The sequence below is a fragment of the Sinohyriopsis cumingii genome, chromosome 2 (genome assembly GCF_028554795.1).
Source record: "Sinohyriopsis cumingii isolate HCF-2022 chromosome 2, ASM2855479v2, whole genome shotgun sequence".
Taxonomy (NCBI): domain Eukaryota; kingdom Metazoa; phylum Mollusca; class Bivalvia; order Unionida; family Unionidae; genus Sinohyriopsis; species Sinohyriopsis cumingii.
The window spans coordinates 26,027,904-26,046,366 of NC_142962.1; the positions used below are offsets into that span (position 1 = coordinate 26,027,904).

The window sequence follows — 18,463 nt, forward strand, 5'->3', positions numbered from 1 at the left end:
TCTCAGGGAGCAACAAAACAAGTTATTGACCATGGTCCTAGGCTTAGCTAAAATGACTAAAAAAGTATCAACAGCCATGGAGGTTTATGGTTCCCCCACCTAAATGTGCTCATCGTTATGGATCACTGCCATCTCACCTCTGTCTGTGTGGATTCGAGTGTTGTGTTTGGCCAATGTGGGTATGTGAGAAAGCTTGGCAATGGCTTCTCATGGGTCAGTGGTTCTTTCCAGGGTTTTCCTGGGTTCTTCCTCCACCATTTATACTGGCTGCCATCTATAGCCTATCTTGTGCTGAAAAATGGCTTTAAACCCTACAACAACAACAACACCATCAATCCTTGAGTTGGTTTATAAATCAGGATTGGTTGCTGGCCAGAGTTCCAATATTTGTACCAGAACATCTCTCATTCTTGTATACTGATGACAAACATTTTGGCTGGCGTGCTGACCTAGAGCCCAGAGAGGTTGTCCTTCGTGGCTTGTTGTTTATAGATATGTCATTGTATCAACAATCTAGAAATGTGGACCATTTTTCTAGCACTACAGGATTACATCAGATGGACAACTCATGTTGTAGCACACTGTAGATGTCAAGGAGGCACTCATGCCCCTTCACTTTGCTTGGAAGCCTGGAACCTGCTCTGACGGACAGCCTTGGAGTTGGATCAGTCCAGCCTATTATCAGATATCCACTTGAATTTATTCCTGAGAAAGTATCTACTGTCACAGTCCATCATGCACAGATTCTCCACTTTCACATCTGGCTCGTATCACACAATATATCTGGCAAGATCATTTTTGATCAGGGTTGCAGATTACATTGCCATTGTGTATTAATTACAAGCAAGTTTTAATGCAGATATGGACTAGATATACTCATTAAGCTCTCCAATAACCTGTCAGCATACAATTTCTTCTGTTTTCTTTTTAGGGTTTAACATTGACAGCAGCTAAGCTGGTTATGTTTGCAGAGATGTACTGGACACCAGGTGTCATGATACAGTGTGAGGACCGTGCCCATCGTATTGGCCAGACCAGTAGCATACCTGTACATTACTTGGTTGCCAAGGACACTATGGATGAGTGGGTGTGGTCAGCTGTTTGTAAAAAGGTAAGAATATTGGAGTCTTGGTGGATTGGTTCTTTATTTGCTACTGTTTCATATTCAGCATTGAAAGACAGCAGTTCTTTTATTTGGCCTTCTTTTATGTTATTTCTTGTTCCAGTTGTTGATATTGACATTATTGATTTTAGTTGAGCAAATGGCAGAAGTGGAACACATAGATCACTTTGGCATCTTTGTCGGTGTCAATCCATCCATCCATCCCACCCTGGATAGTTAATCTAAATGTTAAAGTTTAAATTGTCCTACTTAGCAAAATAAAAGATGGGCTCAACAAAACGTGTGTTTTTGATTGTATTATTATGACATTTCCTGAACATTACCATCTCGAGTTATGTACATCCAACCAGATACTTGTTATCCATCTCCTTCATAGAGACCTTTTTGGGGAATCTTTTGTAGAATGATTGCAGCCTCTCTTTTTGGACTTTTTTAATAAGATCGCTGTACTCTCTCTCTCAGAGATTCCGTCTTAAATTTATCTGGAGGAATTTATTTTGTATATCAGAATATAGTGACCACCATGACCCTGAATGGCCAGAAGCAGATTCTCCAGGCATATGGTGCAGATATATATCAGGTGGACATCCTGTCTAATGCTGATGCATGGATCCCCGATCAGAATGACAAAGAGCTAGATCTCCTCAACTACTTTCAGTCACAGCAGGTCAGTTTTATTCAGTCACAGCAGGTCAGTTTTATTCGTAAAGCATTGCATGTTTATTTTTAGCACACCTTTACAGAACTGCAGGACAGCACAAGTAAAAACTGCAATTGTAATCTTTCACTGTTAAAAATCAGCTTCTTAAACTAAAATAAATTAAATCTTGGAAGCAAGAAACAATTTTTCTCAGGAGTAATGCTAGATTTAGATAGCTTCTGTTGGTTTGAATCAATTTTTCACTTAAGACAATTTCTTATTGCAAGAAAATTTGGTAAGTTAAACTTTGTTGGCTGTTTTTTTAAGTAAGTGGATAGTTAAAATTTTCTTGCTTTTAGAAAATATTTCTTATTCCAAGAAGATGATTTTATATTAAGAAATAAAGCAACACCTTTTTTCTTGTTAAGAAAAAGGAATTTCTTAGTTTTATATAAGAAGGGAAATTTGATACATTAAGATTTAGAAGGAAAAGACATGCATATCTAAAAAGTGGTATCAGCAATAAAATGAATCCTAATAAAAGAAACTTGTTTTGTACTGAATAAGAAAATTGAGAAAATGTTATGGTTTTAAGAAAAACATCAAGTTGAAATACTTTTTGCAAGAATAGCATGTTAACCCAAAAGAAATTCTTAAGAATTTTTTCTGGAGACAATTTTTTGTTGTTGCACAAACATAAGAAAACAGTGTTCTCATTTTGTTTAGTTTTAAATAAATGAAGTCATCCTAGTGAAGAAATTGTATAAATCTTTTTCCCATTGCATATCTGAAATTGGAGAGTATTTGCTTCTTCTTGCATTGCAGATGATTATAAAATTCTAGCTGCTTGCTTATTTGGTTTTTAACTCCATTTTACTGTCTGTATTATTCCAAAGAAAAGTAAGAAAAGTGCTGTTCCCAGGAAATACTGGGGCAGCTGACCCAGATTGGCTTGGGTGGATATTTAACATTTTAAATTACAAGTCTCAAAGCTCTTTCAAATTCTGGACTTGGAAATTTTTTTTGCTTTTATTTGTTGACACCTATAACAATACAAACAATGCACAGACAAATAATTATTTTAGTATACATACAGTACATCCATCCATCTGTCCATACATCTGTCCGTCCTTCCAGACACACACACAGACACACACACATCCATCTATGCATACATACATACATACATACATACATGCGTATGACAAGTTATTTAAAATGTTCATTAATTCATTAAGACATGAACATTGAAAATTTGATATATGTTAGTAAAACACATGCTTCTACATAATATCAGTAATTGTCCAAGTCCACACTTTAGGAAAAATGTGAAAAGTTACATCAGTGACATGATAATCTTCAGATAATCTCTGTATGATATTCTACAGGTAATATATCTATCATATTCTTCAGATAATCTGTGTATGATGTTTTACAGATAATCTTTGTGTGGTATTATACAGATAATCTGTTTATGATATTCTACAGGTAATCGATGATATTCTATAGATAATCTGTGTATGATATTCTACCGGTAATCTATGATATTCTTCAGATAATCTGTGTATGATATTCTACAGGTAATCTATGATATTCTTCAGATAATCTGTGTATGATAGTCTACAGATAATCTATGGTATTCTACAGATAATCTGTGTATGATATTCTACAGGTAATTGATGATATTCTATAGATAATCTGTGTTTAATATTCTACAGATAATCTGTGTATGATACGCTACAGATAATCTATGATATTCTTCAGATAATCTGTGTATATTTTACAGGTAATCTCTGTATGATTTTCTACAGGTAATCTAACTATGATATTCTTCAGATAATCTGTGTATGATATTCGACAGGTAATATATGATATTCTTCAGATAATCTGTGTATGATATTCTACAGATAATCTATGATATTCTACAGATAATTTGTGTATGATATTCTACAGATAATCTATGATATTCTACAGGTAATCTGTGTATGATATTCTACAAATAATCTGTGTATGGTATTCTACAGGTAATCTGTGTATGATATTCTACAGATAATCTATGATATTCTTCAGATAATCTGTGTATGATATTCTACAGGTAATCTATGATATTCTTCAGATAATCTGTGTATGATATTCTACAGGTAATCTGTGATATTCTTCAGATAATCTGTGTATGATATTCTACAGGTAATATATGATATTCTTCAGATAATCTGTGTATGATATTCTACAGATAATCTATGTATGGTATTATACAGATAATCTATGGTATTCTACAGATAATCTGTGTATGATACTCTACAGGTAATTGATGATTATCTATAGATAATCTGTTTTTGATATTCTACAGATAATCTGTGTATGATACGCTACAGATAATCTATGATATTCTTCAGATAATCTGTATATTTTACAGGTAATCTCTATATGATTTTCTACAGGTAATCTAACTATGATATTCTACAAATAATCTGTGTATGATATTCTACAGGTAATCTCTGTATAATTTTCTACAGGTAATCTATGATATTCTTCAGATAATCTGTGTATGATATTCTACAGATAATCTATGATATTCTACAGATAATCTGTGTATGATATTCTACAGGTAATCTATGTATAATTTTCTACAGGTAATCTATCTGTAATATTCTTCAGATAATCTGTATGATATTCAACAGGTAATATGTGTATGATATTCTACAGGTAATCTGTGTATGATATTCTACAGGTAATCTATGTGTGATATTCTACAGGTAATCTGTGTATGATATTCTACAATTATTCTATGATATTCTGGTAGGTGGCATAAAAGGTAAAATATAAACATTTTTGTTAGGATTCTGGTGAGACTTAACTATTTTGTTCTATTTGTTTTCATCTTTTCTACATCAGCATTAAACTTCTACGTAACTCAGTCAGTTGTTAACTTATTTCTTTTCCATCATTTGCTACAATCTGTAGTGAAAAGGGGTAGCAAACATATTTGCATGTATTGTAGAGGTTTGAAACCAACAAGGGGTTTTACTAAATGAGGACCTATAATCCTGATTTATTGCTAGTCTACCAACAAAATTAATTGCTGTCACTTCTGAAATTCAAATGCAAAGGAAATGACACAAAAATTGATTTACTGGTAGTTTATTTTCATTACTGAGCAATAAAGAACTTGCACATATATGGAAGAATAGGAAGAAAAGTGACTACTTTAAATATGGAAGATGAGATTAATAATTAATTGTTGTGTTAAGTACTATTACACTTACAATCATGTGTCATATGTTTAGTACTTTTTACAAGCATATTAAAATAAAAATACCTGCCTGGAGCAGTTTGTGGAAAATAAAAAACACTATCAACATTTTGTTTTTCTAGCACTATGCTATTTCTCTAACATCATTACTGTCCATATGATGTTTACTCATATGTTTTGCTTTCCTCAAATTTGTTTTGTTTTATATTGGATAAAGCAGTTTGTTCACCACATCTACATAAATCTTCAGTCTTTATCATGTTTGACAGCAGTTCAGATTTTGGTGCTGGCATTGGATATTGTTTTAATAAATTTCTTCCATCCAAAATCTAAAATATTCTTTGATCACCATTGCAGTTTAATTCCTATTTTTCTAGTGCCTGGTTTAATGACAAATCATCCAGGTTATCAAAACCTGTGATAACATGGAAATTTACAACCATCTCCTTGTATACCAGTTTGCGGATTGATCATATTGTTTCCTGTTTTTTAGTAAGAATCCCATGCAAAAGTCTTGAAGTCAGTGAATAAATTAATGTTTACATGATTAAGAGTCATCAATGTGTCAAAATATGAACAACAGCTTGCACACTCACTGGCTTTGCCCCTTCTTGCATCAGATGGTGCAGGTATCTTCAGTACATTGTCTCTTGTCAGTTATGACTTGTCCCATGTAATCTAAATTAAGTCCACATTTCATAAATGATGACAGTGATGCTTTCCTAAAAGTTGGAATAGCTAAGATCTTTATAATAACCAGAAAACCATGCTGTTACATACATTTTTGTAACACAAATAGATTTAAAATGACCAGAAAACCATGCTGTTACATACATTATTATAACACAGATAAATTTATACATGACCAGAAAACCATGCTGTTACATACATTATTATAACACAGATAGATTTATACATGACCAGAAAACCATGCTGTTACATACATTATTATAACACAGATAGATTTATAATGACCAGAAAACCATGCTGTTACATACATTATTATAACACAAATAGATTTATACATGACCAGAAAACCATGCTGTTACATACATTATTATAATACAAATAGATTTATAATAACCAGAAAACCATGCTGTTACATACATTATTATAACACAAATAGATTTACAATGACCAGAAAACCATGCCGTTACATACATTATTATAACACAAATAGATTTATAATAACCAGAAAACCATGCTGTTACATACATTATTATAACACAAATAGATTTATAATAACCAGAAAACCATGCTGTTACATACATTATTATAACACAAATAGATTTATAAAGACCAGAAAACCATGCTGTTACATTATTATAACACAAATAGATTTATACATGATGCAAGAAAATACACTTATTTGTGACCCTTTGAAATAATTAAATGATGGTTGGTCAAAAATTTGTGCATCGACTACCCAGGCACCTCACCTCCAATTTTAATATTTTTCTCTAATTAAGATTGTCCAGGTATAAAATGATCAGATCAGGTACATAGCACAATGTCTTTTCATGATACCTGGCAATTGTGTTATAAAGAGTTTACCTGTAATAATGTTAATTTTTACAGTGAAACATATGCTTATTTTATCTAGCATCTTTTAGCAGTAATAAGCAGTTAATGATTTGTGATCTTTTGTTACAGTCAGATGGTCAAAAGTCCATACTGGATTATTTCTCATCCCAGAGTTCACAAGGCTCCAGCAAAAAAAATTCAGGGAAAAGAGAGTCACCAAAGAAGAAGCTGAAAGACAATGAATTGGATCTTTTGTGGAAAGATGATAATCATTGTGTAAATATAGACAACAAATATGTAACTAAGAAGGAAAATATTGGTTTAGATTCTCCAGGGCAGAATACACCTATATCAGAAAAAAAATTAAAGGCAAAGTCAAAGACCCAAAGGGTCGTAGTTATCAATATTAGTGATGACAATGAAGAGTTTGTAAGTAAAGAGAAGTCATCAAAGAAGCCAAATAAACTGGATTTACACTTACCTGTATCAAACCAGAAAACTAGTGAGGTAGAAAATGGAAGTAAAAGGACATGCAAACTAAATCTGGTTGAGAAATTTTCATATCAGAATGATTCTAATGATAATGAAAGTGACTTTGACCTGGGATTTGAATTCTCATGTAGTCCTGAAGATTTTGTTAATATGGAACATGGGGAGATAACCAAGGTACAACCAAATAGTTGTGATGTGAATAGAGTGGAGACTAAGAGTGTATGCTGGTCAACATCAACCCCTTTTGCCAAATGTAATCTTCTCCCAATGTTTTCTACGCCCCAGAATGCAGGAGGCTCCATCAAAAAGTCAGAGTCACAGAAATCAGAAACTAATGGTCAGACAGTTGGACAATCCTCATCAGATTCTTTATCATGCCTGAAGAAAGAATTGGATTCAAATAACCAGTCAAATCTTGAAATTCCATTCAGGTTGAAGAAAGATAAAGAAGGTAATATTCAATCAGATGAATTCACAGAATTCTCAAATCCTTCACCAAATGAGGACAATGTTACTGATTCAGCACATTGGGGATGCAGTGTATGTACCTATCTAAATCATCATGAGCTACCTTACTGTGAGATGTGTGAGACACCTAAAAAAGAGCAAACATTGCCACAGCCTGCCACAAGGTCATGTGTTAAAATAGCCCCAGGGCTTCAGTTTCGTTTTACTAAGAATAATAGAACTGACCAGAAAAATATGAAAAGAGATTTATTGCATCATTCCAATGGAAAAAATTCTAAACACTTGGGTGTAGAACTTGAGGATAAAGCAGTACCTGAAGAAAGAGAAGATACCGGCTTTGAAGAGAGTATTGTTACAGATTTGTCAGTGGATATCAAGGAAGAGGGTTCTTTTGAGCAAATAAATTCAACCAGGAATTCAATTAATGCTAGATCCAGTCCATTTTCTTGTAACCTTGAGAGGTCTCAGCCATTACAAGGTGATGGAAATGACCGTGTGGAAATGACACTGCTTAAGGCTACAAGCAGTCCAGTCATAATGCATAATACAGTCATGAATTCATGTAATAAAAACATGAAATTTTGTGGAAATAAAGGTAAGGTTATAGGGAAAGACAGAGTTACTGATGAGAGTATTGAGACCATGGATGACAAAGTAAAGAAGAGGGGGCAAAAGAGAAAAAGAAGTTCCTTTAATAAAGAAGATGGAGGAAAGGACATGTTAGACATCACAGAGTATGACAGTAGGGATGAGATGAATGTCAGTAAAGTTGACATTACACATCCTGGTGACGGTGACCTGCACATTGAACATGAAATGCAAACAGGACTACATGACTTGCATCCTGCAACAGATAACTCACAAACTGGATGTGTCACAAAGTGTATGTATTTTGAGCCATTTAACTCCTACCAATCCTTACTTCAAAAGTAGAAGTAGTATTAGGATGATGTTTAAGGCAGGTGTTTGCAGGCCATGCAAGAATTATTAGGAAAAACATGTTTAGATGGGGTTGTTTGTAACTAGGTGAAAGGAGTAATCCAGACAGAGTTTCTTGAATTGACCAGTGCAATTCAAATTTATAATATGAAAAGTGGTTTCAAAATTTACTCCAGTTATTTCAGTATACGAAGCTCTTGCCATTAAAGTTTCTGTCAACATTAGGTATATGTTCAGTCTCAACATTTTAAAAGAAACGAAGAATGTTCATAGTTTGTACAGACATTGTGTCGAAGTTGTTTTTAAAAATCAGAGCAACTGCATGCATACGGAACTGAAACTTTGTTATCATATGCTCAAAATACACATCATACCTTGGTTGACAGAAATGTTAATGGGTGACAGATGATGCAAAGTTAACAATATCCACTTGAATGTCTTGTGATTGGATGAATGGCATTTTTAGCAGCACTTTTTATGCAAAACCAATTGGAATGTGATATTAGATGTCATTCATTACTGATCAAAATGGCTTTTAATAATTCAACAGGTTTTGCATAATTTTGTTTATCAGTTTGTATGCCCCATTACAAAAATGCTGGGGTCTTGTTTAAAGACTGCTCTGTTGCAAATATTGCTGAATCCTACTTCTCATTAACGAGTCATCAATATTTGCAACAGAACATCCTTTTCATTAGAGAGAATGGGATTCAATGAATAAAAGTCAGCAATATTCACAACAGAACATCCTATTTGTTAAAGACAACAATATTCACAACAGAACATCCTATTTCTTAAAGACAACAATATTCACAACAGAACATCCTATTTGTTAAAGACAATATTCACAACAGAACATCCTATTTGTGAAAGACAGCAATATTCACAACAGAACATCCTGTTTGGTAAAGACAACAATATTCGCAACAGAACATCCTATTTGTGAAAGACAAAAATATTCACAACAGAACATCCTATTTGTTAAAGACAATATTGCAGTAGAACATCCTATTTGTTAAAGACAAAAATATTCACAACAGAACATCCTGTTTGTTAAAGACAGCAATATTGCAACAGAAAATCCTAATTGTTGAAGACAGCAATATTCACAACAGAACATCCTATTTGTTAAAGGCAGCAATATTGACAACAGAACATCCTATTTGTTAAAGATGGTAATTTTCAGAACAGAACATCCTATTTGTTAAAGACAGCAATATTCACAACAGAACATCCTTGAAAAGATATAAAAAGTACTTCTAATTATGCAACTTTTTCGGCAATTAGGGCTGCTCATATGATCAAGTTCAGGACCCATCTTGGTCACCACACCCTTTGTTTTGCACTGAATGAATGTTTCTGAAACATCTTATTACCAATTTCCTGTCTTCACTTAAGTTTGAAAGTCAGTTCAGTGCTAGTGCTATTTTAAAAAAAGAAAACTAATGTTATTTTCCTCATGCAAATGAGATCTAATGTAGATGAGGTCCGATTGTGGTATTGGTGGTGACTAACAACCAGATCCTTCACATTGTACTTCCTGCAGATGCAAAATAATTTCCACAGCCACAGACACTTGTTTCTACCATTAAAAAAAGAAATTGTTAACAACACCCACTATCCATCTACAAATTAACAAGGTGATTATAACTTGTACTGTTTGGATTTTGTCCCCTTGCCAATTCTGTGCAGATTTTGTTTTTTAAGCATGTTCAGTTGCTTATTACATATTTCAGCTTAAAAGGAGACGTTACAAACTTGTTCTCCACACATGATTTATGTATTTTACAGATCATTTAATAGCTGTTTCTCTGTTGATTGGTATCTAAATGGACCTAGTTTGGATGCTAATACTTCTGGTGTGTGACACAGTGAGTATGCTACAGTTAGTTTTGATTGGTGGTTATTGTTTGTTCAAGTCCAGAGTATAACAATAATTAGATATGACACATTTCTCTGTGTGACACACTGGAAGTATAGCCCCCAATATTGATGTAAGTATGCAAGATGGATGCAAAACAACATAGAAACTTTGTGTATTATGGTTATTAAATGATCAGTTGTTGTTGTTGTTGTGGGGTTTAACGCCATTTTTCAGCACACAATAGGCTATATATGGCGGTCAGCATTAACGATGGAAGAAGAACCAGGAAAGAACCACCAGCCCACAAGAAGCTACTGGCAAGCTTTCTCACATACCCTCATTGGCCGAATGCGAGACTCGAACCCATGCAGACAGAGGTGAGATGGCAGTGATCCGTAACGGAGAGCGCTTTGGACCACTCTGCCACTCGGGGCCCCATTAAATGATCAGTAAAGTACTTAATCATATATGTGGAACAAATCTGGGATGTCTTCTTTACGCTGATACATGTTATCAGTGAAAGAGCACATTGACAGCATGAAATAATCAGGATTTGGACATGGGGGCATTTTTCAAACCACGCATGTTAGTCATCTTGTGTTTGTAAATTTGTAGAAGACCAGTAGATGTTGTCAATAGTTTTTCTTTCTTACTGACAGAAATGATTATATGTTCCTGCCACAGCTGTCTAAGATGAATTCTCAATTTAAAGAATGAAAAGGCAAGTGACTAATAATTATTCACAACTGCTGAAGAGTACAGTAATTTGTATATGTTAACTATTTTATATTTATTCTGCATCTTTTGTAATGATAAGGAAAATATATTGATCTACTGATTTGTTGTTTCACCCCTAGTAAGAAGCCTCTTGATTTGGGGTTGAAAATGTCAGTGGTCATGGTCACTCTGACTGAAAGAAGAAAAGCACATGTATTTCTGCTATGTACATAGAGGTCTGTTAAATACAGAGTGGGTGTAATCTGCTGTCTATATAGAGGTCTATCAAATACAGTATGGGTGTAATATACTATCTACACAGAGGTATATCAAACACAGAGTGGGTGTAATCTGCTGTCTACATAGAGGTCTATCAAATACAGTATGGGTGTAATATACTATCTACATAGAGGTCTGTTAAACACAGTGGGTGTAATCTGCTGTCTTCATAGAGGTCTATCAAATACAGTATGGGTGTAAGATACTATCTACACAGAGGTTTATCAAACACAGAGTGTATGTGATATGCTGTCTACATAGATATCTATGAAATAAAGTGTCATATGCTAGCAACAAAGAGGTCTGTCAAACACAATGGATGTAAAATGCTATCAACATAAAGGACTATTAAACACAGAGTGGATGCAATATGCTATCTACATAGAGTGTCTATCAAATACAGAGTGTGTGTAGTATGCTATCTACATAGAGTGTTTATCAAATACAGAGTGTGTGTAGTATACTATCTACATAGAGTGTCTATCAAATGTAGAGTGGGTGTAGTATGCTATCTACATAGAGTGTCCATCAAATGTAGAGTGGGTGTAGTGTGCTATCTACATAAAGTTTCTATCAAATATAGAGTGGATGTAGTATGCTATCTACATAGAATGTGAATCAAGTACAGAGTAGGTGTAGTATGCTATCTACATAGAGTGTCTATCGAAAATATAGAGTGGGTGCTGTATGCTATATGCATAGAGTGTTTATCAAATATAGAGTGGGTGTAGTTTGCTATCTACATAGAGTGTCTATCAAATACAGAGTGGGTGTAGTATACTATCTACATAGAGGTCTCGAAAATATAGAGTGGGCAATGTATGCTATCTACATATAGTATCTATCAAATGTAGAGTGGGTGTAGTATGCTATCTACGTAGAGTGTCTATCAAATGTAGAGTGGGTGTAGTATGCTATCTGCATAAAGTGTCTATCAAATATAGAGTGGGTATAGTATTCTATCTACCTAGAGTGTCTGTCATGTAGAGTGGGCGTAGTATGCTATCTGCATAGAGTGTCTACCAAATGTAGAGTGGGTGTAGTATGCTATCTACATAGAGTGTCTATCAAATACAGAGTGTGTGTAGTATACTATCTACATAGAGTGTCTATCAAATATAGAGTGAATGTAGTATGCTATCTGCATAGAATGTCAATCAAATACAGAGTAGGTGTAGTATGCTATCTACATAGAGTGTCCATCAAATGTAGAGTGGGTGTAGTGTGCTATCTACATAAAGTTTCTATCAAATATAGAGTGGATGTAGTATGCTATCTACATAGAGTGGCTATCAAATGTAGAGTAGATGTAGTATGCTATCTACATAGTGTCTATTAAATACACTGTGGGTGTAGTATGCTATCTACATAGAGTGTCTATGGAAAATATAGAGTGGGTGCTGTATGCTATATACATAGAGTGTTTATCAAATATAGAGTGGGTGTAGTATGCTATCTACATAGAGTGTCTATCAAATACACAGTGGGTGTAGTATACTATCTACATAGAGGTCTCGAAAATATAGAGTGGGCGATGTATGCTATCTACATACAGTGTCTATCAAATGTAGAGTGGGTGTAGTATGCTATCTACATAGAGTGTCTATCAAATGTAGAGTGGGTGTAGTATGCTATCTACATAAAGTGTCTATCAAATATAGAGTGGGTGTAGTGTGCTATCTACATAAAGTGTCTATCAAATATAGAGTGGGTGTAGTATGCTATCTACATAGAGTGTCTATCAAATACAGAGTGGGTGTAGTATACTATCTACATAGAGGTCTCAAAAATATAGAGTGGGCGATGTATGCTATCTACATACAGTGTCTATCAAATGTAGAGTGGGTGTAGTATGCTATCTACATAGAGTGTCTATCAAATGTAGAGTGGGTGTAGTATGCTATCTACATAAAGTGTCTATCAAATATAGAGTGGGTGTAGTGTGCTATCTACATAGAGTGTGTATCAAATGTAGAGTGGGTGCAGTATGCTATCTACATACAGTGTCTATCAAATATAGAGTGGGTGTAGTATGCTATCTACATAAAGTGTCTATCAAATATAGAGTGGGTGTAGTATTCTATCTACCTGGAGTGTCTGTCATGTAGAGTGGGTGTAGTATGCTATCTACATAAAGTGTCTATCAAATGTAGAGTGGGTGTGGTATGCTATCTGCATAGAGTGTCTACCAAATGTAGAGTGGGTGTAGTATGCTATCTACGTAGAGTGTCTATCAAATACAGAGTGGGTGTAGTATGATGTTCACAGTATTCTTCTTTAAATCTCGGGTTTTGAAGTATGGTACCTTGATTATTGAAGTCATATTTTTCTTTGAAAATTCCCATCTAATATATTGAGAACAATATGAAAGCTTGAGTCTTGCAATATATGCAAAATAGATAACTGATATTATCACTAAACATTGTGCTTTGTCATAGATTTGTTTTTCGTTTTTAGTTACCTCTAAGGCAGTAATATGAATTGTACTGAAAACAGCTTATACTCTGTAGGATATCTTTTACTTGTTTTTTCAGCCACAGACTGTGTTACTAATGTTAATTCTGAATCCACCAAGGCTGTTGATTTAGACAAATTACCAGTCTACAACATGTTTCAGTTCAGCTGCAGCAAGTACACTGGGAGAATATATTTATATGATCAGGTGAGATATGAGTTTGTAATTTTACACAGATTTTTATCAAGATATATGCATTTTAAACTTTATTTTCTTAGACTGTGCACTGGAATTCATAACAGAATTCATTGATTTCTGCATGTTTGTAACTGTATACATTATTTACTAGTGCTTAACATCCCACCATTTTAAATCTCATATCATTCTATACATTTCCAAGGCAATGAAACTTTTTTTGTGGTAAATGAGATCCATTACCCAATGTTTTTCTCAGTTATTTAATATATGTATTATTTATCTTCACAAAACTGTATTAAAATTGTGCTATATAATTCCTCATATGTATTTATGTGTGTTTTTGTGTCTGTGTATGTGTTTTGGTATGTTTTTGTGGATGTGTTTGGGTGTGTTTTTGTGTCTTTGTATATGGATGGGTGTGTTTTTGTGTCTGTTTATATAGATGGGTGTGTTTTTGTGGATGTGTATATGTTTGGGTGTATTTTTGTGTCTGTATATGTTTTGGTGTATTTTTGTCTGTGTATGTGTTGGGTTTGTTTCTGTGTCTGTGAATGTGTGTTTATGTAGAATAGTACAAATTCTGATTGAATAATCCCTTCTGCTACAGAATAATATGTTAAATGACCTTGACTTTCCAGGATGGCACTCCACTACATATGAATTTTCTTCCCATGGATATTGAAGTAGGTAACCATGATGACCTACCAGATCTGCTCTTACATCCTAACAACATACAGCTGGTCCAGAGATTTGTTAGGGAATGGAACAGGTCAGGATTCTGGACATTTCTTAACCATTTACCCCCCCATTTTAAGCTTGTTCACTTTCATCAGATCATTGTAAACTTAAAATGAAATCATGATTATTTATGATGTCATCGATATGACTTACTTTTTACCATGGCATATTGCAGCCATATGAACTCTGGGAGAGATCAGATGTAAAATTATACATTTCTGACTTGTCTTATATTAAATGATGAAAAAGAAAAATGCTTGTACAGTAATATTGCAACAGCAGTCCAATGAAAGATAAAGTCAGCAAAAGTGCTATAGATATTCAGAAATCTTTAGCAATTTGCAACCTGCGATAAATTGGGAGTGCAGACTTTCTTTTGTGGAAAACTGATATGGCCTCAAATAATTCTGTCATAATGAAACAACTTATTCACTCAATGAGCCATTATTTTATGAGCATTGAGTGATATGTGTACATACTAATGGTAATCACCCTTACTGAAGAATAAGTATTCAGCCAAGAGTTGAGCAAGAAAATGAACAGCAACCTATACATTTTGAGTGATTTTGGATTTCTTGGACCCTAGCTTTGTACAAATTTAAACTTTTTAAAAAATGTTAAATGCTCTAATATTTCACATCTTTGAAGTGTCTAGTCTTTTCTGTATCAACAGAAAGCAAGATGTCACATTTTTTTGTGGCAACAGCAGTATTGGCAGTACTGGCACCTTGAACAATGTTTAGATTTTATGCTAAAGTTTTGTGTTAAATGACTTGAAAGTCAAATGACCTACATTACGGCACAGTTAACAGGTCAGTAAATGTTCTTTCAAACCAGTTTTTAATGCAAGTTAGCCAATAAGTCATTCCTATAGGACACAAAAGTTAAAGGTGTAAAGAGTGGTATGGAGTAAGCAAACATTGTGAGTTAATTTTTCATCTGTATTCTCTTTCCTGGGGTGGGGAAAAATTCTTCTCAGATTATAAGGGGACACGTGGTCATAACATACCTGCAACAGAAACATTGAATCCAGTCATTTCTCAGATGTACTTTATGTTTTTCAGTTTGACGGAAACAAAGCACAGATTGATTATTAAGATGGGGCAGTTGTTTGTCAGCCCACTGAGAGCCTATGAGGATATCAAAAGCTGCAAGACTGTCTGCACACAGAGAAATAAAACAAAGGTGAAACATGTTTTATGTACCAGTAGGTATTCAATATATGTACAACTTCCTTAAATATGTTTTAAAATTTAATTTAATTTTTGGTGTATATAAACAAAGAAGATTAGTTTCTTATGATACCAGACTTGAAAACTAACATGGGTTCTTGTTTCTGTTTGTAGACAATGAAACATAAATTGTATAGTTTTATAATCAAACCAGATTTTTCCATTAAAGTACTAAAAATAGTCCATGCATATTGTCACATTTATTTTGTTCATGTAAAGGAATTTTTTTTGTTAATCCTTCCTTGTTTGAGCTCAGTATTATAATCCCTTTGTAGTCCATGAGCACACTAGATGTTGAGTCTGTGAGCATGTCGGTATGTCCTACCACACGCTAAATGATAAGGATGTGAGCATGTCTGTCTGTCCTGCCACATGCAAGGTGATGAGTCCATGAGCATATCTGTATGTTCTGCAGTACACTAGATGATGAGTCCTTGATCATGAATGTATGTTCAGCCATACAATTGGTGTTGAGTCCATGAGCATGTCTGTTGATCATGCCACACACTAGGTGTTGAGTCTGTAAGCATGTCTGTAGGTCCTGCCACACACTATCTGATGAGTCTGTGAGCATGTCTGTAGGTCCTGCCACACACTATATGATGAGTCCATGAGCATGTCTGAAGTCCTGTCACACACTATATGATGAGTCCATGAGCATGTCTGTAGGTCCCACCACACACTATATGATGAGTCCATGAGCATGTCTGTAGGTCCTGCCACACACCTTATGATGAGTCCATGAGCATGTCTGAAGTCCTGTCACACACTGTATGATGAGTCCATGAGCATGTCTGTAGGTCCTGCCACACACTATGAGTCCATGAGCATATCTGTATGTCCTGCAGTACACTAGATGATGAGTCCTTGATCGTGAATGTATGTTCAGCCATACAATAGGTGTTGAGTCCATGAGCATGTCTGTAGGTCCTGCCACACACTATATGATGAGTCCATGAGCATGTCTGAAGTCCTGTCACACACTGTATGATGAGTCCATAAGCATGTCTGTAGGTCCTGCCACACACTATATGATGAGTCCATGAGCATGTCTGTAGGTCCTGCCACACACTACATGATGAGTCCATGAGCATGTCTGTAGATCCTGTCACACACTAGATGATGAGTCCATGAGCATTTCTGAAGTCCTGTCACACACTGTATGATAAGTCCATGAGCATGTCTGTAGGTCCTGCCACACACTATATGATGAGTCCATGAGCATATCTGTATGTCCTGCAGTACACTAGATGATGAGTCCTTGATTGTGAATGTATGTTCAGCCATACAATAGGTGTTGAGTCCATGAGCATGTCTGTAGGTCCTGCCACACACTAGATGATTAAAGCTTTTACTTTCCTATTATTTCATTACCATTTTATTCCACCCTTTTAAGATTTGGAACATAGGTCTGGGGTAAGCTTGACATGCTGGCCATGTCCAGCTTGTTGTTAGAAAGGTATTTGCATGAGAAAATTAACTAAGATTTCTTTACAGTGATGAAGTAAATATGTATAGCCCAAGATACAAAAGTTTGAATGTCTTTTTATTGAGGTTTGACACTTTTCCTGTAGCTGGACACTGCTGTATTGGCTGCCAAGAAAGCTGCAGAAACTGGAGGTTCAGTAAGAGTTATTTCAAGAAAGAACAACTCTCAGAACTCAGGAGATGGTCAGGAAAAAGGGGTAGCACAGGTATTGAAAGAAATTTTGTTCAGTGTTTGAGATGTTAAATATATTGTGTAATTTACCTCATAGCTGAGACATTGTATGCTAGAGACACTCTTATTGTACTTTGTGGAACCCCTTATTGTATTTTGTGAAGCCCTTTATTGTATTTTGTGAAGCCCCTTATTGTATTTTGTAGAGACTGCAGAGACAGAAGCTTACCATAGCAATCACTTTGTTCTCCATGTCTGTCATGTCTCTTAGTCTTTCTGTATACATGTGTATAAATCTTTCTGTACTTATTCCCATTGATTGGTCCATACATATGTCCATCAGTCTTTCCATACATGTCTATCCACTTCAGTCTTCATGTACAAGTCTATCTGTATCAGTCTTTCTGTACACATGTCCATTAATCTAACTGTGAACATGTCTATCAAATTGATCTTTCTGAGCATATGTCTATCCATATCGATCTTTCTATACATATGCCTATCCATCTCATCTTTCTATACAAATGTCTGTCCACATCAGTCTTTCTCTACACATGTCCATCAATTTTTCCATGCATATGTCCATCAGTCTTTCTGTACATATGTCTGTCTGCATATATGTTCATCAACACCCTGGATTAGGCTCATTGTTTAAATTTTTCAGATTAAGTCAGACCACTCCAGTGGTCTAAGTCGTTAGAACATCCACCTCGGATGCAGGAGGTCACAGATTCAAAACCAGGCCCAATAATTCAAGAGACTTTTAAAAACTGTACTAGCAACTGCCTTGCTAGGTGCTCTGCATTAAGAGGTTAGTGTTAGGACTGGTCAGCCTGGTATCAGGATAATGTGACTGCATGGAACATAATGCTGTATGTCTG

General features: G+C 34.8%; 1 protein-coding gene across 5 annotated transcripts in view; it reads left to right on the top strand.

The window, feature by feature from the left end:
* The window catches only part of LOC149804501 (DNA annealing helicase and endonuclease ZRANB3-like), a 95,962-nt gene that overhangs the window by 47,468 nt on the left and 30,031 nt on the right, over positions 1 to 18,463 (top strand). For all 5 annotated transcript variants that reach the window (XR_016416030.1, XR_016416029.1, XM_089940717.1 and 2 more), the window contains exons 10-16: positions 932 to 1,111; positions 1,632 to 1,790; positions 6,670 to 8,383; positions 13,834 to 13,961; positions 14,591 to 14,721; positions 15,755 to 15,875; positions 17,497 to 17,616. Coding sequence is in view for 3 of the 5 variants with exons in the window: in XM_089940717.1 (XP_089796843.1) it covers positions 932 to 1,111; positions 1,632 to 1,790; positions 6,670 to 8,383; positions 13,834 to 13,961; positions 14,591 to 14,721; positions 15,755 to 15,875; positions 17,497 to 17,616 (2,553 nt within the window). In the remaining 2 variants the exon portion in view is untranslated. The remainder of the gene's footprint in view (positions 1 to 931; positions 1,112 to 1,631; positions 1,791 to 6,669; positions 8,384 to 13,833; positions 13,962 to 14,590; positions 14,722 to 15,754; positions 15,876 to 17,496; positions 17,617 to 18,463) is intronic.